General features: G+C 41.1%; 1 protein-coding gene across 2 annotated transcripts in view; it reads right to left on the reverse strand.

The window, feature by feature from the left end:
- The window catches only part of LOC132405370 (lateral signaling target protein 2 homolog), a 47003-nt gene that overhangs the window by 11119 nt on the left and 17930 nt on the right, over positions 1 to 17954 (reverse strand). Inside the window, exons 2-8 of one of the 2 annotated variants that reach the window (XM_059990123.1) lie at positions 17121 to 17255; positions 8513 to 8650; positions 7574 to 7776; positions 5143 to 5232; positions 3689 to 3778; positions 3177 to 3278; positions 201 to 998 (exon numbers count right to left, since the gene is read on the reverse strand). In XM_059990123.1, coding sequence (XP_059846106.1) covers positions 201 to 998; positions 3177 to 3278; positions 3689 to 3778; positions 5143 to 5232; positions 7574 to 7776; positions 8513 to 8650; positions 17121 to 17255 — 1556 coding nt within the window. The remainder of the gene's footprint in view (positions 1 to 200; positions 999 to 3176; positions 3279 to 3688; positions 3779 to 5142; positions 5233 to 7573; positions 7777 to 8512; positions 8651 to 17120; positions 17256 to 17954) is intronic. The other variant, XM_059990124.1, reaches the window with a different exon arrangement.

The following is a 17954-nucleotide window of genomic DNA, read 5'->3' on the forward strand; positions in this document are numbered from 1 at the left end:
TACATTCTAGACAAAACTAAGGTATACTTTGACTGAAGTTTCTTTACTGCAGCTGAATGGTCAGGCAATACAACAAAACTTCAGGTGCTCATATCAAAATAAAACATGACAAACTAAAAAACTGTTTGAGCTGTCCGCAGTTCCCTTTCCATCCAGAATTAGCAACTTCAAGAATAATGTCCCAAATCTAACCATCTCACCTGCTGTCACTCATACGTGGCTGTTCAGGCACCAGAGTATTTGAGATGCTTCTGGAAAAATTGCTCCGTTCTGGGCTTGCTCCAAGAAACGAAGCTGCCCCCAGTTTGTGATTTTCAGTGTGGTCATCTGGACAATCAGCATTTAAGAAATGAGCAGCATGATCTTGTTTGGAAGGTGTTAGTACATGGCAGTCACCTGGAGAATTAGGAGCTTGAATTGTAGTCATTGTGGATGTACCTACCATCTCACAACCATCAAGGAACTTTGGATGGTCAGTTTCTGAATGAAGGCTTTTAGTTGCAACGCAACAGAACTGCACGCTATTGGAATCAGTCAGGCTATCACTGGAAGTAGATGACGATGACATGGAGTGATTTGCGAAGATCATGCCCTTCTGATTCTGTGCCTCCTCCTCTGTGTTAACATTCACAATCCATCTGAACTCCTGTCCCCACATTTCATAACCTCTGTCAAGTATAAAGTTAGAACCTTCCAACAGATGTTGTATTTCATGTGGAGTTTGCTCGACCGAATTAGATGCATGCAAGGTAGACTGGTTGCAGTATGGCTCATTACGTGCTGGGTGGTTAAGTTCCTCTGCACCAGACTGAATAGGTGAAACACCGCTAGCATGCGTCGGTTCATCAAGCATTTCATGAGGTGATGTGTTGTTTTGGAGAGGAGATGAAAGATTTGGAAACATCATGTGGGGATTGAAGAGATCCTCAGATTCCACAGCACACAAGCTCTTCTCCAACATAGACAGTTCTTCATCTGTGAGGACGTAAAGCAAGTCCCTGGGGGAAAAAGGGTAGAATCTTGAGTTAACATGGTGGCTTTACAGAAAATTAATCGCAACCACACCCTCCCCCCACCATCATGGAAGCAGTGCCTTAAGACTGCAGTGTCTGTCATCATACCACCTGGGGGATGCCCTCTTTTCATCGTTACCAACGGAGGGGTGATACTATAGCCTAAAACACACATTCAACGTTTTAAAAACTGCTTTTTTCCCTCTGTCTGATCCATGAAGACCACCTTGTTATTCTTTTCTCTTGCGTTATTTTAGTAATTTACAGTAATTTGTTTTTGCATTGAACCGCTGCCACAAAACATTTCCCATCACACAAATCAGTGATAATAAATCTGGTTTTATTTATAAAAAGTTACATGACTTAAGTCCAATCATTTTTAAATGAATTTGTTGTTCATTTCCGTACTTTGTGGCGTATCGGGTGGCTTTTTTGTTATTTCCGTAGAATTTGACTGTTGATTTACGAGGGCAAGTTGCTAGCTCAACACTCAACCCTGCACAGATGGGAAGTGTGCAAGGAGCCGGCCAGAGTCAAACTCAGGACCGCTCATCGCAAAGTCCAGTGCTGATGCCGCCACACCGCCGGCTGGCTTTTTGTGAGTTTGTTACTTATTGCTATTTATTTATATCTGCATTTACAGTTTATAGTTCCTGATGTTTACAGCTACTGTTCTATAGATTTGCTAAGTATGCCCACAGAAAAAAGAACCTCAGGGTTGTGTGTGGTGACATGTCTGTACTCCGATAATAAATTTTACTCTGAATTTTATTTACAGGGTGCACACCGAGGCAGGCATTACCTGCTGTTGGCATATGCCTGAAGTTTACTAGTTGAAGTGGTAGGAGCTGTCTATGACAAAACTTTGTCACAAACACATTCCTAGCTCCTATGTGGACTCAAGCTTAATGAGGAATGAAAACAGTTCAAGCGTCTTTGTACACAAAGGGCTAAAGCCTATATGTAAAAAAAACTATGGGAAGGAAAAATTATTATCAGGCAAATCTTACAAATGAAATGACTGGTCTTATATTGTGAATGTATTTACAAAATTTTAGATATCTATATCTATCTCCGGTAGATAAAAGTCTATCCCTCATGTTTTATGTTAAATTTACATTTCCTTCCCTCTCCCCCACATCTCTAATAGAGAAACTCAATTAAATCTAAATCCTCGTCAGTTACAATATTCGTACATTGCAAGCCATTTTCATCTCAAAATCTGTTGGAGAAAAATGGTTCAGAAATAGCTCATGATTGGTCTTGGACAATTATAAATTCATACACTTCACAGCTAATAGATAACAGAAAAAAAGATATTGAAACAAAATGAACTATGATTACGCATGAACTATGCAAGTACTGAATTTCTTCTAGGCAACTTTAATCAAGAAAATGGTGCAACTCTAGATTTTGACCATTTCAAGTCGGTTTTTGTTTGGAAAACAATATTAATTACAAGGTGTTTTTTCATTTTGGGTTGACTGGGTTGAGAATGACTGGCTTCCACACTAATTCTATAGGCAGCTCCCCATCACAAGGGGAAAGTGAATCTGCAGAGACTGCACTGCAAATCAAACCAGCAAATCAAGAGATTGCAAAATGGCCCAGACACTTGAGCAGTGATTGTGATTGACAGAATTTCACACAAGATTAAGACAATTGAATGAATTAGGCTTAATCACCTTGATTTACGAGTACATTTATCACTGTCTCTGTAATGTGATGCGTGACAGACCCCTTCCAACAAGCTTCCAAATCTCAGTTCCTTATGTGGCTCACTGGCGCCCCATTCTGCAGAAAGATGCCAACCCTTCCCCATTACAAGTTGATCTTCTCCCACAACTCCAATCAATTAGCCTGCCTTTTTCCCACAAGACTCCCAGCCCTCCTCACAGATCCATTCTCCACCATGGCCACTTGGCATGTTTGTTGACCCAACTCCAAGCCTGAACCTACCACAATGATAGGTCACCCTATCAAATTAGTACCATGTGCCACATTTTGAATTATTAAAATATGTAGTGCACTTTCAATGTTGCCTGGGAACTTGCATATTACTGAAATTTGACAAGTGGGGAAACCAGATATACTAATACAAATTGTCATTAACACATGCAACGATAAAGTGCACTTAATGTGCTAACAGTTATAGAATTTTACCTTATTTTTTGCAAGAGGGCGTAGAATGGTTTAAAAAGCTTGGACATGTCATTTGGCTGCTGTTCTAAGTTGAGAGGTCCTTCTGGGTAGATCATCAGCCCACTGGAAAAATAAATATTGCTCTGAATACTGTTAAATTGTTTGGACCAGTTGGCACCACTTTGATTTCACCAACCTAGCAAATGCTTTAAAAGCATCAAGTCATCATCACTGGTCAGTATTGGAAAACACTGTAGCATTATAGTTGCATCAATTTTAACAGAGTCAAAACATCTGTGGCAGAGTAAAACATGCAGAAATGGCTTTATAAATCATTTTACTAATATTGGCCACAGTTATATTTCTGGATATTTTTAACTTCTCAAAAAATTAAATGCTAGCTAGGAAGTAATAGATACTCAACTAGCCAGTAACACACCCTCTTCATATTAGCCTCCATTTAGAGAAACCAACCACCGCCAGCTCTCTATAAAACACCAACAGCTCCAGCAATTCACGTCAGACTTTCTTACCAAATGATAGCAAGCCGGGGGATGGTGAACATCAGGACAGGTTCTAAGCCATCAATCATCTCTTGTGTCAAGTAACCCAGTTTCAGTGCCCTGTAATTGGGGAGGGGTGGGGTAAGAGAACAAGGGAAGGCAATGCGGTAAACATCAAATTACCTCTAAAAGCAATGTAGTCAATGTTTATGATTACTTGAGTCAGAGTTGCTGATCCAATGAAATGATCAATATAAATGACAGAATCAAGTCTTACTCAAAGGACATAAAACTGCTGGAGGAACTCAGCAAGTCAAGCAGCACCTATGGAGGGGAATAAACAGCCGATGTTTCAGGCTGTGATCCTTCAGAACTGGAAGGCAAGGGGGAAAGAACACAAAAGGTGGTGGGGGGGGAGAAGGGGAAGTGTACAAGCTGGCAGACGGCAGGTGAGACTAGGGTCAGGGGGAAGGGAGGACGGAGTGAGAAGCTGGGAGGGGATAAGTGTAAGAGGTAAAGGGCTGAAGAAAGAATCTAATTAGAGAGGACAGGGAACCACTGAGAAATGGATCTAGAGAGCGGTGCTGAACAAGTGAGGAGACGGAGGGTAAACGGAATGAGGAATGGAAAAAGAGGGAGGGAGGAAGAAGAGATTGCCAGAAGTTAGAGACATTTGATATACATGCCGTTAGATTGGAGGCTATCTAAATGGAATACAAGCCGTTGTTCCTCCAACTTGAACATCACCACACCAAACCAAAAGACTGGAGGACGCCCCAAACCTCTGCTAACTTCCTCTTTAATATCATGGGTTATTTCAGTTGGTCTGGAAATTTTCTCCCGAGCATTTCACTTGTCATTATATTAGGCTGTTCGCTCAGCATTCAGTGCTGACTTTAACCGTACGTATGGAGTTTGCATGTTCTCCCTGTGACCATGTGGGTTTTCCCTGGGTGCTCCTGGTTCCTCACACAATCCAAAGATGTGCAGGTTTCTCAGCTAACCTGGCCTCAGAGTGTGAGTACCAGAATCTGAAGGGAAGTCAAAGGGTTGTAAGGAGATTAGCACTAGTGGGTGGTTGATGTTCTGTGAACATACTGAGACTAAAGACTTGTTTCTACATCTATCACTATGACTATGGTTTATCCCAGTCAATTCCCCGCCCCCCCACTCTTCCTTGAATATAAGATCTGTATTATACACATTGCCACATGGAAAACTGTATTCATTAAGAAGCAGAACAGAATGGTCAATTCAAGTCCAACATTTTATTGTGCCTTCTCCTTTAGTGTAATGACACAGAAAGCATCTCGTTTTTGACCCTCAGCAAACTCCACACTCAGGAGGTCAGGTAGTCTGGTAATGGACAGCGTTCTACCCTGACATGAGGCAGGACAGTCTGGATAAAGTACAAAGTATTTAAGCCATAGGCAATTAAAGGAATGAATACAAAGGGAACATGAGCGTTTTGTGGAGATACTGACCTATCTATAGTTTCACAGAACAGGACAATAATCTGTTGCTGGTTGAAGAGCTCCTCGGGAGACTTGATGGGGACCACTGCAGATACATAGCTAGAAAAACGGTTACATTGCAGAACACATTTAATTTAATCTTGACAATTGTCCTGTAGAATCCACTTTATACATCAAACAATTTCTATTTATAAAATTCTTGCAGATGACATGATGATTGGTGCCGCGTGGTGGATTGTGTAGAAGGTTGTTGTAGGTAACAGCAGAATATTAGTAGAATGCAGAGCTGGGCTGAGAAGTGGCAGGCGAGGCCAGTCCAGGAACCAAAGTGTGAAGTGATACACTTTGGAAGGTTGAAGGCAGTGTACAGGGTTGATGGCAGGATTCTTAGCAGTGTGGAGGAACAGAGGGATCTTGGGGTTCATGTCCATCAATTCCTCAAAGTTGCTGCACAGATTGGTAGGATGGTTGATGTGGTGGATGATATGTTGGCCTTCAAAGTTAGGGGATTGAGCTCAAGGTAATGTTGCAGCTCCATAAAACTCCAGTTAAACCAAACTTGGAGTATTGTTTTCAGTTCTGATTACCTCATTATAGGAAGGATGTGAAAGATTAGACACGGTGCAGAGGAGATTTAACAGGATGCTGTTTGGATTAGAGAGCATGACTTATGAAGGAAGGTTGAGTAAACTAGGGCTTTTCTCTTTGGAGCAATTGAGGGATGAGAGGTGACGAGATAGAAGATTACAAGTTAAGAGACACAGATAGTGTGGGCAGCAGCACCTTTTCCACAGGCAGTAATGACTAATAGGAGTGCGCATAATTTTAAGGTGACTGGAGGGAAGTAAGTCAGAGATAGGCTTTTCTTTAGAAAAAACAGAATGATGCATGTATGCCAGGGGTGGTGGTAGAAACAGAAACACAAGGGACTTAAGAGGCTCTTAAACAGGCACGCAACTGAAAAAACAGTGGAGGATTATGTTAGAAGGAAGTGTTAGATTGATCTTGGAGTAGGTTTAAAAGGTCTGCACAACATCACAGGCCCGAGGGCTTGTACTGAGCTGCACTACAAAGCTTTTCTTAGAAAAAAGGTTGATGCAATGCAACAAGTTTGCAAAGTAACCAAACCATAAACTAACGCAAAACATAACAACCGAGCTGCTAGTTAAGCATGTAATTGCTCTCAAAATAAGTTTGCCCATTACAATCAATTAATATTGCTATTCAAACCAAATAGCAACTGCTGCCTTCACACATCTTAAATATCATGTTGACACATCAAGATAACAAAAGAGCAAACATGTACAAGTTCTTAGTTTCTATTTTATTTTTCTTTAGTCTGATCTATTAACTCTAAATCAATAATGCAAGATTCCACTACCCACAAGATGTGAACTGGAACCTTGCACATTGTACACAGCCCATTAGAGTTCACAGTTCACTTGTTGGCTTATCAAATCATAGTGTCTGGATGTTAACTGTGAGCTCTCAACCTTTGTTAATCTTGCCTTTCCAAATAGCTGTAAGTGCCAACCATTACGGTCTGTCCATAATTGACCTAAACTGTACAAATAAATTCTTGAAAGACTTGAAGTTTTGCTAATTAGCCCAACACTGCTTTCTGCAATCTTTTGAGTTTGCATGACATTGCACCAAAGCCCATCAAACAGGGCACTTTGCAGCTTCCCATCTCCCATATCTGAAGGACTCGGAAGGAGCTCCAAAAGATGAACATTGGGGTTTCGGACAGAAGAATGCGTAAACCACTTGAATAGAACAGCATTTTATTTACTAATGGAGAGAGTTACATTTCCTATGACTGTTCAGTTTGAGTCTTTTGAAATTGTGCAGTTGGCTTTTATCAAAGATCCTTATTTATAACTAACTAGACAAAATTACAGCTGTATTAAATCAATTTGCACTTACTACCACTTTTCAAATTGACATCAGATTGCCTCGTGAAGATTTTGCAACTTAGTGGGCTTAACATATATTTAAAAACCTTCAAATTAGTCAAAAAAAGTTTGGTGCAACTTTAACTTTAGTTGTCAGTTGCTCCAAGTGCAGCTTTAAATTGTGTAGTTTCATTAGTAATGCAGTGTACTTTGAACGGCAATTTTGTTCTTGACAAGATTCACATGTAAAGCCAAGCAGGGAAACTGCATTGGGATTACTGATCAGCCTCTCTTCGGTTAAGGAAGATGGGTAATCATTGTTGCCATTGTTTTGGAAAAGTTGTTGCTACTGCAAATTTACCTCTAGCACCCCTCCGGTATGTGCAAATTCCTAAAGAAACAGCAACTCAAACCGTTGTTGTTCATTTTGTCATGAACTGAATCTTCAGAGTGTAGTTAAAATCAAAACTGCAGTTTCCCCAATATTTGAAGCTCTGAGCATGTGTGTCATTTATCTTGCTGAAATCAGAAAACTATCCACTTACCTGTATTCAAACTCAGCAAAGAGCCTGTCAAACCGAATGAGAGATGCTTTGATATCATCTGTATAGACCATGTGATCAGTAAAACACTGTTGCCGGAGAAGCGATCGCACTTCCTCCAGACTGCGCAGCAGGTCCTCCGCCAGAGGGCGCAACAGAAACACCTCAGATTCATGCACTTCAATGAGGGAGCCGGCCATCAAACACTGTAGATTAAAGCAATTAATCTTTTATTGTTCTCCTTTTGCAAACCAATACAAGACCTCCACTCCCTAGTGTCAACTTTGTACTCCCAAATACAAAGGCAAATATAGATTCAGATAATGACGCTACTAATACTTTTAGACAAACACCATTGGATTGTGGAATGCAATAGGTCAGGACTAACTGGATTGCTCTGCGGAATTTGTTTTTCTGCTTTTGTTTTTGCATTGCCTTTCAGAAGGATCACCAAACTTTACCTTTTCAAAAGTAGCAAGTTTGCTTTTCGGCTTCCAAGGCACTATAAAGTTCTATAAAGAGTTCAAGTGCAGGCCTTCTATCATTTTAAAACAGAAGAATTTGAAGTGTTTATTCTCCCCCTCAAATTCACTGTTTCATAGATAGCATCTAGTCGACAACTGCCAAAATACATGATTGCCAGCCGCACCTTAGTTGCATACACTGGCACATAACAATTGTTTTTAAACTTAGTTCAGATTCCAAAGAGCTTTCATGAATGTAGGTGACCACAATAATCAAACCAGCTATTTCTCCCAAATGAGACAGATTTAAATAGCAGGTATTTGTGATGAGCCCCAGACGACATCAAAAACTTGTCCACATGGAGAATAATCAATGTTACAACCACCATCATCTCCTTAGGAAATCAGAAAAATGCCAGGATAGATAATCAAACTGCGGCTTTAGGGTGCACAGTGCCTCCCCCTCCTCAAGGCCTACCTCAGCAGCAAACCAGAGCTGTACTCCCAGCTGATCCTGCAAAACCTCATCAGGGAACTTGACTTGGAACTCCCGATTTGGTCGCTCATTGGGGATGCATTCATCCATGATTTGATTAATTATCTGCAGCATATGATCCTGAAATTAAAATGAAAACTGATGTTCATCATCTTGATGTTGGATACCAACTTACTGAATGGGGCGAGTACTGCTTCCATTTTGGGTAACCCAGGCCCAATCTTCAATGAGTCATCCCACAAAGCAACATAATCCATATTTAGAAGATTGCTCAAAAATACTATTTGATAATGATATACTCATTGCCAATGATACTACAAGAAAATAGGATGGTTAAAACAAAAAGACATGTCATACTAGTCTTTTCTGGACAGGGAAATTTAGTATAAGAGTTGAGAAGTCATATTGCAGGTGGATAAAACTTTGGTTAAGCCACATTTGGAGTCTGATCACTACATTACAAGAAGGTCATGGCAGTTTGAAAAAGAGGTATAGACAAGGTTCACCAGGAAGCTGCCTGGATTACAGAGTACTCCCTACAAGATGTTGGACAAACTTGGCTCATTTTCACTGGAGTGTCAGATGCTGACAGGCAACCTGACAGAAGAAAATCAAATTATGAGAGGCAAAATCAGAAACAGGTTTAATATCACTGCCATATGTTAAGTGATACATTGGTTTTGCAGCAACAGTCCATTTCAAAAACAATTTAAAAACCTAAATTATGATAAGAAATATATAAATTAAATAATTGTGCGAAAAGAGAGCAAAAGCAGAAAAAGTGAGGTAGTGTATCAATATCCATTCAGAAATCTGATGGCAGTGGAGAAGAAACTGTTCCAAGCACGTTGAAGGTGTGTCTTCAGGCTCCTTGACGATAGCAATGAGAATAGGGCATATTCTGGGCAATTGGGATCCTTAATGAGGATGCCACCTTCTAGTGGCATCACTCTTTGAAGGTGTCCTTGATGCCAGTGCTCATGATGGGGCTGGCTGAATCTGGCAATTTTCTGCAGGTTTTTTCCCAACCCCGTGCTGTGGCCCATAAATACCAGACAGTGACTCAACCAGTTAGAAAGCTCTCCCCGTGATAAATCTGTAAAAATTTGCCAGTCTTTGGTGGCATATCACTTCTCCGAAAACTCCAAATGAAATATAGCCACTGTTCCGTCTTCTTTGTACTTGCATCAATACATTGGGCTCAGGCATGGATAGGGTAGATCAGCAGAGCCTTTTAAGGAGTGTTAATGTCAATTACAAGGCGGCATAGCTGAAGGTGAAAGGGGGTAAATTTAAAAGGAGATTAGAGGGAGGTATTTTTAAACATTTATACACACACAAAATGGTAGATGCCTGGAACACACTGCCTGGGGAGGCAGAGGAAACATGATAGCAACAATTATGGGGCATATATAAACACCCACAAAAACAGACAGGATGAAAGGATAGAGCAAGTTCAGGCAAATGGGATTAGTTTAAATTGCATCATTATTGTCACAGACATCATAGGTCAAAGAGCATGATGTGTACTGCAAATAGAAATTTATTTCCCCTTTTAAGACATAAAATAATCTCTTGCATAACAACCTGCCATGACAAATTTCTATATATAAAAATGGCCTCCTATTCTGCAGAGAGTGACGTATGATATATTATTTTACTTATGAGCCCAATTTTTTTTCTTAGATTTTGGGCTCATCTCCTCCCCAGACAACTGCGTCACTAGTTTAATACGCTAAATCAGTGCTTTATTCCCAAGAGTAGAATAGGTTTCATTAGCAAAGCCTCCTTGGGTGGGGATTCCAAGCATAATTTTGGTTTTGCCATGAGCTGATCTGCAGAGCAGGTTTTGGAAAGAGAAGTGATCATCTCTGATCTTGTTTGTCATGCAGCAAGCAGTGTGTTGACACTTCCATTATGCATCAAAAGATTTGATCTTGAAGGAACAGAATCACCACTATTTTCAGAAATGTTAGTATCAAAATAGTTAAATACTTCACAAGAATGAGGAAGATCCAGCAGCCAAAGCTTTCATAACTTTGTAAATTTGCCCTTGCTCCTTGGGAAAAAAGAACAATTCAGCAAAAGAATTGTTCACCTCAGTGCTATATGCACAGGTGGTTCAGATTTAATTCAAGTCTTTGTGATTGTTATGTGGAGTTTTATCTTTCTCTGGTTTCCCTCCACATACCAAAGTTAATAGGACAATTGTAGGTTAATCCCTTTTGTAGGCAAGGCCTACAATCAAAGGAGAGTTAATAAGTACAAGAGAGAATAAGTTGCAGGCAAGGAAAGAGGAGCATGTTACTGCATTGTTATGGAATTATCATGGACCAAATGGTTCAATGGCTTCCTCCCTTATGAATAACCAAATAATGTTAACTGTTAGAAATCACTGCTATACACAAGAAGCCATATCTAAACCAAATCAATTTTCTTGCTTGGACTTAGACCCCTTATGAAAATTATACCACTCATTTACTGCCAATGTAACACCTGTCTAGCGCAGATCTTATCTCGTGTGACTGGTCGCCGCTCTCTCTATGAGAGAATCAAATTACATAGAACTGCACTAGGCACTAGTAGGCCATCAGAAGCTCTAGGTATTGGAAGGAGATTGTGGATAGAAAAGACACTTCTGGAGGCAAGTTCTGTTTATATAAAAAAGCAATATATACAAAATATTTACATGAAACAATTCAAAATTCCAACATTCTGTTGAGGTTCCAAATCTCAGATTTCAAACAAAAACCAAATACCTTTTTAGTTAGAATCAATGAGATTCATTAGAATAACCTTTATTACTCCAATTTCCCTAATTAGATCTAGTGTTAATCCCCTATTTAAAGGTTTACATACTAACCTTTCCTTTCTATTTATCCCTAGTTAACTAAAAACTAATTGAATTCCTATTCTTCAGTATAATGGTCAACTGTGGTTTCAATTCTGGTCAGTAGGTCTACAAATTCAACTCCTTTCATGAGAATCCTCCAGCATCACAACTTTTTAACAAAGTAAATCTTGTTCAGTAACTTTTCAAAGTCTTTGCAAAAATGATCAGATCCTTTGAATGAAAATAAACTTATACATCCAGTCTATTAAATCCTCTGCATCATTACACTTTTCGTTCCTGAACTGGTTCTTTGAACTTGGGCAGCTCGCCATCTTGTTTCTTGGTTCGTTGGATGAAATAATTGATCATCCACAGAAAGTCAATTCACAAACTTAAACAAAAAAAACCTGTCTGAAGGCAGACACTCAACAATTCAGGAGCAGCTTCTTCTCCTCTGTCATCTGATTTCTGAATGGGCATTGAATTAATGAACAATACCTCACTATTTTTTTTTAAATTTCTACTTTTGCTCTACTTATTTAACTATTTTGTGATGGTATGTATGTGTATTTTCCCCTCAATCTCAGAGGCCTGGGAGCTTGAGGGTTCAGTCCAGTATCCTTGTTGGTCCTAGTAGACCTCTCTTCTGGACCAAAATCTCAGATGTTGTTCTTGGGATTTGTTGGGGTCACTCTCCAGTCCAGGTGCCACTGCTCCAAGTGACACTTCATGACCGGGATTACTCTGGTTTTAACCTTCCACATCCGTTCTATCTGCTCTTTCAAGCCCTGGTATTTCTCCAGCTTCTCATATTCTTTCTTCCTGATGTTATTGTCATTCGGGATTGCCATGTCTATTACTATTGCTTTCTTCTTTCCTTGTCCAATATTACTATGCCTGGTTGGCTGGCTTATCAGTCTGTATTTGGAAGTCCTGCAGGATCTTAGCACTGTCATTCTCCACTACCTTCTCAGGTGTTTTCCATTTGAAAATGAGAGCGTCCGATCCATGCTCAGCGCAGATGTTCCTGTACACAATTCCCGCAACTTGGTTGTGTTGTTCAGCATATGCTGTCCTTGCCTGCATCTTGCACCCTGCCACTATGGGCTGGCTGATTTCAGTGGATTCCTTGCACAATCTGCATCTTGAATCTTGTCTGTTGTGATAGACTCCTGCTTCTATGGCTTGTGCTCTGCACCTGTTCTTGTGCAACCACGAGCCGACACCCAGAACTTCAGAGGCCGACGCCGGGAACCGTCCAGGCTGCGTGGCACGGGGGTCTGGAGTTCGGTTCCCAATGGTGGCTGCCCAGCAAGGGTCTTAGGCTGGATCCCTTGCAGATGCATAACATCTGCCCACAAAAGCCTCTGGATGAGAGCAGCAGGAACAAGAATAGTCATGCTGGCTTGGACGTTGCCTGCATTAACAAGGTCCATGGCAATGGTTGGGGAACTGGGAACATTTGGTGACAAATGAACACTGGAACAAACCATAAAAGGACGAGACTAGACAACATGGAATTAATGGATTGCTACTTTAACACAGTAATTCATGGATTCTTTTTCCTATTACGCATTGCTTTGTACTACTGCTGCAAAGACAACAAATATCACAACCTATGCCAGCAATATTAAACTTAATTCTGAAATGGAAATCAGCTGTTTAGTCATTTCAGGAGGAGAATTAGTTTGAGGGCTCAGTGAATACTTGTGCTTCACTGAACTATGCTCAGTAGTACATCACAGTAGTTCAGAATGTCACGTGCCCCGTGACTGGGTTACCGGACCAGCAGAAATGGAATACACGTTGGAGTCTGGTATTACTGTAACTAATAGTGTTTATTAGTAAAGTAAAAACAGTACTATAAAGAGAGGGAGAGAGGGAGAGAGGGAGAGAGGGAGAGAGGGAGAGAGGGAGAGAGGGAGAGAGGGAGAGAGGGAGAGAGGGAGAGAGGGAGAGAGGGAGAGAGGGAGAGAGGGAGAGAGGGAGAGAGGGAGAGAGGGAGGGAGGGAGGGAGGGAGGGAGGGAGGGAGGGAGGGAGGGAGGGAGAGAGGGGGAGAGGGGGAGAGGGGGAGAGGGGGGAGAGGGGGAGAGGGGGAGAGGGGGAGAGGGGGAGAGGGGGGAGAGGGGGAGAGGGGGAGAGGGGGAGAGGGGGAGAGGGGGAGAGGGGGAGAGGGGGAGAGGGGAGAGAGGGGGAGAGGGAGAGAGGGAGAGAGGGAGAGAGATGATGCAGTTGCCGTCAAACCTTCCTGTCCTGTTACGGTCACTGACTGTAACCCCGTACCAGGCACGACCATTCTTCAGTGGTAGGCCTGTCACCCAGGCAAGGGTTGACACACAAACAAGCCCCCACCGGTCGTGCCTTCACACACTGTGAGCCTCTGATTGTTCCCCCCCCCCCAAATCCATCCTCCAAACCCCCACCTTCACGTGGGTGCACAATGCTCTTTCAGTGTCCCGTGGTGTCTGCTTGTGTCTCAGCAGACCTGCTTTTTATCATCACTTGCACCGCACCGGCCATCCATCACCTGGTCCATCACCTGGTCCCGCCTTGCTGTCTCAGCAAGAGTCTTACAAGCAGGCAAAGAAAGTGTCCTTGGAGCAAAGGTAAACAATCAGCCAAATCCATAATATTAAATCATCTCTCTCTCTCAGCTGCAGCAGGATGCCTCCCCCCTCTTCTCTCTCGCTCATTAGCAGCATCGTTCACAGGGAGGTGGTGAACTCTGGACCCCATCTCAGCTTGGTTTGCTCATCACAAGAAGCTTAACTTAACGAACAAAACCAGTAAGCCACTGGTTTTCTGAACAGTTTTCAAACAGTTGACTTCTTTCTATGTGGAAAAAACTGAGCTGCCATTTGCTCGTTATGACCCAAAATGCTTCTACTCGTGCCAGTATATACTACATGGGTTCAAGTAGCCACCAATTTGACAACAGTGGTTGTTGAAAACAATATTTTTATTCTTCAATTATTATAATAAATTAACCACAATTTTAATCAATAAAGCAATCAACCAGGAACTTTGAAGAACTATCTCCAACAATTTATCATGCCACGTAACAGTCCCTCAATGTCAGAATGATAAAACAGTCCAGGTTGCATGGCCAGGTTCTGGTGTAGTCATTTAGAACAGAACTTTACAGCACATTACAGGCCCTTCGGCCCACATTGTGCATAGCCCTCTATTTTTCTAAGCTCCATGTACCTACCCAAGAGGATCTTAAAAGAACCTATCGAATGCGCTTCCACCACCGCAGTCGGCAGTGCGTTCCACACACTTACCACTCTGTGAAAAACTTACCTCTAACATCCCCTCTGTACCCATTTCCAAGCACCTTAAAACTACAGTATGCCCCCTTGTGTTAGCCATTTCAGTCCTGGGAAAAAGCCTCTGAGTATCCACACGATCAATGCCTCTCATCATCTTACATACCTCTCTCAGGTCACCTCTCATCCTCCGTCACTCCAAGGAGAAAAGGCCAAGTACACTCAACCTGTTCTCATAAGGCACACCCCCCAATCCAGGAATAACCTTGTAAAAAACGAAGGAGTCTGAGTTTTTCTATACCAAAGCTGACACTTAATAAATATTTGGGAACAAGTTTAAAAAGATGAAGGAAGAACAACCTATTCTGGTGAAAATGTAGAGTGGACAATTTTTAGTCCTAACTTTGATTAAAGAGAGCAATTAATAACCACTGTGATTTTATAATGTAGGTTTCTGTCTGGATTGAGTCATTGGTGGTCTAGATGCTGTATTCAATTATTGGATGAAAACATGAAACAGTAGGGAAAAGTATCATTTTGATATGCAGCAAGATGGTCATGCTGCAAATACAATTCCCCACATAAATATTTCTCTGTTGTTAAAGGTTTGATTGTTGCAACATTTACAAGAGCCACACCTAAAGTGATGGACGAATCCACAAGAAACTGCAAAGCTCCACCAACATCATATTCTAGCGATGGCCTTTGGGACGTACATCATCAAGGATATTAGGACCTTATGGATTTTATAGAGATTTATCATTTGATACTCAACCAGAAATGCAAAACTTTCATTCACCAACAAACAATGAGCTTGTAGAACAAACAATTCTAAGGTTATTTTTTTGCTCAATCACTTGTTCTTGCTGCACACTGAAAATTCACCATCTATTACGAGAAATTCACCTGGAAATTCAGCACAAAATACCAAAGTACAAAGGAAGTGTGTTTGGAAGTGCTGCAATTATATCCTGCTTCAGAAAAGCTTCTGTGCTGTAGTGATTTATGACTCTCTGACTGCAAGAACAGATGTCTTGTTGCTGCCTAAATCAGAGATATTCATTGCCTGAAATCACCTTAACCATGCTGCTCCCCAAGTTGCAGTAGGACCTCTCAATGGACATGGTTACCATGGGCAACAATTTGAATGGAGGTGCGTAGAACAGTATTCACCAATATATTTAGGCATCGATGATACACAACAGCTTTGACTGACAATAAAAAGGAACACTCAAATATGCTTCTCAAGTTTGGCTCCACACTCCACAGTGGCATGCAAGCTGCTATTTTAAGGCAATACGTCCACACCTGGCCCACGGCAGACTTGAGTGATCATCTCAGTAATGAAGATTTTTTTATCACAATGCTCCACCCTGGTCACAAAAGAAAAGTTTCCTGCTGGAGTGAGGCTAAACAACAGGACAAACATCCACGGACTTCACCTCCACTCTAAAACTATCATTCAACTTTAGCCACTGGGCTGCTGTGTACAAATGACACTCAGAGAAGATGGAAACAGTAATCATTTGCTTATCTGATTTCCTAAATAGTCATTGAACCCATGAACACCACCTTACTTTTAAAAATTATTTCTTTTTTTGCACTTTTTTTTTAGAGTTAACTATTTAATATACATATACCATATATACTTACTGTGATGATTTACTTATTTTTCTATATCATGTATCCATTGTTCTGTTGCTGCAAAGGTAACAAATTTTATGACATATGCCAGTGATATAAAACCTGATCTATACAAATCTATTTGCTCACCCAGGTCCATATCTTTATGTTCATTGCCTAAAGTGCTTGTTTGATGCCTCTTAGATTTCACCATTTCTTCTTGCAACACATTCCAGTTATCAGCTTTTCCATGTGAGAGACTTCAGATTCCATTTAAATTTTCTACCTCCCACTTAAAACAATGCCCTCTTGTTTTTGCTCATCTTCAACCACCTTCGCCAGAGAAAGCAACCCCAATGTACCCATTGCTTGAGATGCACATGTCCAGAGGTCAAGAAACCTGAGAGGGATGCACCTTGCACTTAATATCTGTGCAAAAAAAAAACCCTCCGCTGCACAAAACCTTAAAGTTAATAAAGACTCGGGAAAATCTAGACTACTTAATCCCACTTTGAATGTTTGACATGGATGAAAAGAATTCACTATCACCTTCAGTTGTCAGCAGAAGCTTTGATCAGGAAGAAGATCAAAATATCAAAGCCTGGACAAAGCTCGGAATCAAAGCTCAGCTTATTTGTAGGCCAAATTGTTAGAAAAGCACCCAACACAATTTTCAATAATACAGCTGTTAACATCTCAATTTTGTGTTACGATGTTGTTTCGTAAGATAGCCTGGAAAAGTGTAATTGGATCCAATCCATAACTAATCAATGAGCTGCTACTATTGTGTACATTCCAACTTCAGATTGTCAATAAAAATTCAATACACATCTGGACCGTTATCTTCGTGTCCATCTCACTGACCTGTTTGGCTCGAAGATTGTTCAGTTGCAACACATACTCTTGGGGGTCGTTATGCACGTTATTCAGCTCTATCATCACTCGAGTCACTTCCTTATCTGCATAGAAGAATTGAGCCAACAGGTGTGGGTCGGATCTCTGTGGAAACAAAATAGAATTATGAACACTAGAGATTCTGCAGATGATGGAAATCCAGAACAACACACAGAAATTACTGGAGGAACTCAGCAGGTCAGGCATCATCTAAGGAAATGAATGAATCGACATTTCAGGCTGAGACCCTTCATCAGGAGGGAAAGGATGGTGAGGTGAGGGAGAAGTCAGAATAAGGTGGTGGGGGGGGGGGGAGGGAAGAAGGACAAGATGGAATATGTTATGTGAAGCCAGGTGGGTGGGGGAGGGGGGATGAAGTAAGAATTTGGGAAGTGATAGATGGAGAAGGAAAAGGGCTGGAGAAGGAAGAATCTGGTAGGAGAAGAAAGTGGACTATGGCAGAAAGAGGGAAGGTGATAAGCTGATAAGAGGGCAGAGTGGGGAATAGAAGAGGGGAGGGAGAAGAATGTTATGTTTTGTAACTCCAAAATATAACACTAATTGAAAGAAAAATAAAGAGCTGGGAATAACATGCATTACTTGGTTTTTAACTTTAGTGAGGCGCACACTTATAGTGGTGTAATGTATTCCATCCACAACTTGTAATGAAATAGGTAAACAAGTTTAATCAAACACTATATTTACAATATCACTGATATGTTAAACACTTTCATTTTGACCGCACCTAGAGGACTGGCACGTAGCTCCTCCAACACATTAGCTCTCAGCTAGGATGGTAAAACA

Source organism: Hypanus sabinus, chromosome 15, assembly GCF_030144855.1.
Source record: "Hypanus sabinus isolate sHypSab1 chromosome 15, sHypSab1.hap1, whole genome shotgun sequence".
NCBI classification, from domain to species: Eukaryota; Metazoa; Chordata; class Chondrichthyes; order Myliobatiformes; family Dasyatidae; genus Hypanus; species Hypanus sabinus.